At 41.3% G+C, this 5726-nt stretch overlaps 1 protein-coding gene across 1 annotated transcript; it reads left to right on the top strand.

The window, feature by feature from the left end:
• Window positions 1-530: 530 nt before the first annotated feature.
• Window positions 531-2813, top strand: CCR75_002311 (uncharacterized protein; the record flags this gene model as incomplete). The annotated part of the gene is made up of 1 exon (XM_067960408.1): window positions 531-2813. The coding sequence occupies one exon, from the start codon at window positions 531-533 to the stop codon at window positions 2811-2813; it is 2283 nt and encodes a 760-aa protein (XP_067816627.1).
• Window positions 2814-5726: the final 2913 nt, after the last annotated feature.

The following is a 5726-nucleotide window of genomic DNA, read 5'->3' as shown; positions in this document are numbered from 1 at the left end:
TGGATCTTTTTGTAGAAATAATGACCTCGCAGGTAAAAGCATTCAGCAATCTTCATAAAAGTCTTTCTGTTGCTCAAAGTTAATAAGCGATTGAAGCCTCTTCGATACAAGAAGCCATTAAGTTGTGTTTTTTTATCAAAATTGCTCAGTCTAGACGTTTCTAATTCGCTCACGTATCAGAAAGTATTGTTAAATATAGAAATATAGATGACGCGATATGTGTCATGTAAATTACGCAGTATTTGAAGAAATTGCTGTCTTGACAGCTTGAATAGCCTAAAATAAGGTTTAACTCTTGCGGACCATTTTTTAATAGTCCTAGCTAGCTATAACGTGCAGTGTGCAGCACACGAACGGAATTACTGAGTTAAGCACTTGTCGCTATTGCGCGAAATAGACACGAGCTTTTCGACACCTCCATTGCATATTAAATCGTCTTTTGAGTACCGATATAAACTTTATCGTGATTTGCAACTATTTTTGGCTAAATGTAAGAAAATCATTTATCGATTCGACAACGAATTAATAAAATGGAACGTCGCAAAGCTTCATTGTCGCCGCCTGAATGTTCGCCGGAAACGGACCCAGATGTAAGCCTCCTGCTCGACCACAACCTCAATGATCCCGAACTTGTTATCCTTACTCCTCCCCGCCCATGTTGCAAACACATTCAAACCACAAAACGTTTGCAGGAGGCGGTGATGCAGCTTTTATTGTGGGGGCGCCGCAACATTGCAAAAGTTTTTCTTACGTATTGTGGTATATGGATACTTTTTAGCCTGTGCTGGATTCGGTGGCCAATTTATGAGCGCCAAGTGGTACCGGTATTGAAAACGCGACTAGGGGACACTCTCGAGGTCGAACCTTTTGTGGTTTCCGTTGCACTTGTGTTTCCTTTTTTCTTGGCTGGGCTGGTGTTTTATTGGCAACAAGATATAGCTGGTACTATTACTAGGTGGGAGCACGAATTGAAGGTCGTGGAGTGGATCAGATCACATTTGAATATTGGCAAACGCTTCGGGTTTGACGCAATCGACGTCGTGTTCGTCGGCGGTTTTTTGTTACTGCAACTTAATTTAGTGGTAGGCAAATTGCTGATTGACAATGAAAATGGGAAATTAGCGAAATTGGGCATTGTAGTCCGGACAGCACGTGCTTTAGGCATGAATGGGTTATATGCAATACTATTGTCGGTCCTGTTAGTTGCAAAACAATCATTCTTACACAAAGTGTTTGGATTATCGGGAGAAAAGGCGGCCCGGTACCACACTTTATGTGGCCACTTTGGGTTTCTTATGCTGGTAATCCATGGTGGCTTGTATACCGTGGTGTGGTACATGCAAGAGAAAGTGGAACAAATGTTATTCCCATGCATAAGTGCCAGCTGTTCACCGAAACAACGGTATGGATCCATTCGCAACTTTTGTGGTGCAGTAGCAATGCTCTTTTTCTCAATTGTAGCCATTTCTTCAATAAATTGGGCACGCCGTCGGTTTTATCGGTATTTCATCGTATTGCACTGGTTTAATGCTGGTTTTGTGGTCTTGACGGTCTTGCATTACTACGCTGCGTGTTTTTGGCTCATTCCGGCCATTATTTTGTATGGAATGTATTGTGCTGTTTCAAATTTCGGACGTGGAAACGCCAGTGTGGTCTCGGCCACTGCCATTAGCAACAAGTATGTTGCTTTAGAATTGCGACGTGCACCTACCAATAAATCGGACTTTTTGCCTGGGCAATACGTATACATAAAAATCAATGCCATTGGAAAAGAGTGGCATCCTTTTACCATATGTTCCAGTCCATTACGTAATCGCCACTCGTTCTTTTTACACGCAAAAGTATACGGACACTTTACGTCGCAAATGTTACATTTACTCCAAATGCACCAATTAGAAACAATTGAAATCGACGGATATTATGGCACTCCAATTAAACTTTTCCCACACATGGTATTCTTAGCTGGAGGGACTGGCATGACGCCATTTCTAAGTCTTTTAGATCATTTAATTGCTCTTGTTCATACAAGGAACCGTGAAACTTCTCGCACATTTAAATCAAAACTTCCACAGACGCTCTGGATCATCTGGACCTGTCGTGACATAACGTTTCTTCAAGCTCATGCAGACATACTAAAAGCCGTGAATCAGTGCTCGCAATGGCATTGCAAGATTTATTTGCATGTCACTCAAAGTCACAATTTCGAAAGTGAAAATGACACTTTTTTAACCGAATCCGACAAGTATTTATCGGTAAATTCACAGCAATACTTTCCAGCACCAATGAAGCGCTATGCGTTCTCGGGTCATAACTACATGCTTACGCTTCCATTGTACCTTGGAACAGTGCTAGGGTGTGTTGTATCCATGCTTTGGGTGGTATCTCTTAAACAATTTACCGCCAAATCGTTTCTTCGACGAATTTTGCTGCTACTTGCTAGTGTGCTAGGAACAATGCTTGGTGCGAGTCTGGTGTTGTTTATAATGCAGCGCTGGAATGCTTGGAAAGAGAAAGAAGAGAGCTTAAACGGTGCAATAAGTGAGACGGAAGTCAAAGACTTGGATGTTTTCACTCGGACTCCACTTGCCTGTACAGCAACATTGAATCGATATTTTATTATTGAGAAAGAGCGGCCAGATCTTAAAAAACGATTCTGTGAAATTCATAAAATAATTCGAGAAAAGGATGGAAAAGAGGCCAAGGTGGCGGTATTTGTCAGTGGACCGGCAACTTTGCAGCTTGAAGTATTGACGCAAGCGCAAAACTATCAGTTGCCTTATTTTCAAGTTTTTCGAAAATCATTTTTGCTGTGAGAAGGATATTAGTTAAGTAGAAATGGAAGTTTTTTTAAACAGAATCCAATTGGGACCTAATTGCGCACGAACGGTAACTTTTATCACACCTTTTACGCAACTCGATTGGCATACGCAGTATATTATACACAAAGATTTACGAGCATACATGATAAAATTCAAAAGAAACTTAATTAGAACGTTTTTAATTACTGAGGGACAAAAGTAATTGGAATACAAAATTCGGAATCGAGACCCTGAGATCAAATCATACGTCCCTTCAATCGAAATGCTTAAAATACTAATTGGGTGCGTGTTGCATGTTTACAATAAAATTCAATCTTAAAAGTGTAACGGGGTGTTTCGGCACATAAATATTATATCCCACACAAAGAAAATAATAAAGAAGTATAAAATTAATATCATTTGATAATTTTAACTAATTATTTCACTCTCACCAAACTGGTAATAAGACAACAGTTCTGTTAATTGGTTGATTTTTTTAACCCCGCCAATCGGCACTAGACACGATTGGACGGTGCGCAAGAATGCTCTATACATAATCAATATAAATGTATTGAACTTATGGGTTCGGCGGCCAGCCGCTAGCACCATGTTGTTCGCTCGACAATAAAACGAGCGACATACGGCTATTGCTACAGAAATTTGACTAGGCCCACGATAAAGTAACTTTGCCACACCAGAAAGGTTCTCAACACGCAGTGATTTGAGAGTACAGGCTGCTTAACATTTGGAACTGTTGGGTTAGCAGCATTTACATGCTCCTAGCGGGTAGACGCGTTCGCGTCAACCCGGAAACAAAAATATCGAAATCTCATTGTTTAAGGCAGTCGAAGGCGACATCATTTGAATGGTTCGTTGAATCAGGCGACGCTATTAATGCTCGCCGCATCGATGACGATGCGACGAAACTTTAATTTGGCAGGTCAAGCCTGGCTGGACGTGTCAAATCTTGGCCGCAGAGCTCAGGCTTCACGACTTATATGTGTTAGGGTCGTATGAGGTGGCGCATACATACCTTTGAGCCGCTACGTGCCGAAGTTAGGGCTTGAGCAGAGCTCCTGGATTATAAGCAGGGCAAGCGTGACCTTTACGGTGCTAAATTTCGCACCGATCCTAACATATTGGTGACACATCTGTTGAATGTTGCAGGGGCATTACTAAGCCCTTGTGGCATAACAAGTCCCTCCCACAGCATCTCAACTTGAGTGATAACTGTCGTGAACGGAAAATTTGGTGCACGCATGATGATCTGTTTAAATACATCCATCAGATCGATTAACGAAATATGGTACTCTTTGACATACCGTCAGGATTACGTCTTTTCGTGTTATCGGCGTTGAGCCGATAATGTAGCAGCTCTCAATTTTTTGCGCGCATGCAAAATCCGCTACTCCGGTCAAGAAAAAATTCGGAGAGCTTTGTGGGGAGGTTGGCTCCATCATATGACCGCTGTTTGGCATTCGGCGAATATTTCGTCGATCGCTAATAATTTTTTTACAAGGCAGTGGCCACTGCTTCATGATACTGAATTTCGAAACTGGTAACAGGTCGATATCGTTTCGAGTGTCTTTTTAGGCAAATTGCTTGGTCCCGAATCAAAGAACACATCTTTCGATTTGATCAAATCCTTACGTAAAGGATTTGTCCCTTACGGCTCCCAGATTTGAGACGTAAATGTACAATTCAGTCGACTCATCGAGGATAGTTTCGCTCCACAATGAGATCTAAGGACCGTCATTTTCAGGAAAAGAATTACCAACCAAATTGCGGCCATGTAATTTTGGCGCGATTCTTACAAATGCTCCGTTCCTGGTAATACATACTAGCACCACCAGTAGCATTCATACCGAAGTGGCCTTTACGGTCACTTCGTTCCTGGTGATGCTACTGACATCACCAGAGTGGTCGTCGTTCTTGGACTCATCACAAAATGACTCCGCACCAAAAGGGTCTGACAGAGCGTCAATCAATTCCGTCGTCACCTCTTTAGCTGTCACGTGAGAACCTGAAGGTTTCACGGACGTGGCTCTGGTTAATTCAAAGGATTTTAAAGTTTCCACTGAGTCGGTAAATGACGCCGACTTGGCCCTGTCACCTTCAATAGGAGTAGCAGGTGACTTGTCACTGCCAGCTGCAATGGGAATAGCAGGTGACATAAATGAGCCACCTTCAATTGGAGAAGGATATGACTTCTTCCCCGTAGTAGACGCTTGAGCGCCTATTGAAACATTTACATTACTAAAAGCTGCACTAATCCGTGCAGCTGACAGCTTTGCGGCCTCACGGCGACGAGCACAAGTTTAGACACCATACTGATTTCTTAAACAAAGATCAATAATGCATCAGAATTGGAGTTTCAAATAAGAAATCAATGATGCATAATTTACAAGGAAATACATTATTGTGTTTTTCTGTCACTCCACATCAGTCACTATTGTGACTGTTGGTTGAAGGGGAGGGTGATGTAACGAATTGTCCTGTTACATAAATAATTTTTTCCTATAAGATGAGTAACTAATATTAGATCCTATGAGAGGAGATAATATTTAGAAGTATAAATTATTATCTTTATTAATTTCACTTAATACTTCTAATATTACCATATTTGGTACTATTGGCGCAATAAGACATTAGTTCTATTGGTTGGTTGATTGAGTGTAAATCAACCTCGCCAATCGTTATAAGACACGATTGTGCGGTGCGCAAGTAGGCGCCATACATAGTTTGTTTTTTATATAAAAAATCAGTAGTAGATAGAAGATCGCTATGTAGGAACTTAATATATTAAGGGTGCAGCTATTGCGACATTTAAATTGACTATTGCCACAGATATTTTTACTACTGCCACAGAATCAATACCTCTGATTGGCTATATCGGTCCTTGCTGCTATGATTGGTCGTTGGTGTGGC

The sequence above is a fragment of the Bremia lactucae genome, linkage group LG4 (assembly GCF_004359215.1).
Source record: "Bremia lactucae strain SF5 linkage group LG4, whole genome shotgun sequence".
NCBI lineage: Eukaryota > Oomycota > Peronosporomycetes > Peronosporales > Peronosporaceae > Bremia > Bremia lactucae.
This window is presented reverse-complemented; position numbering and strand designations above follow the sequence as displayed.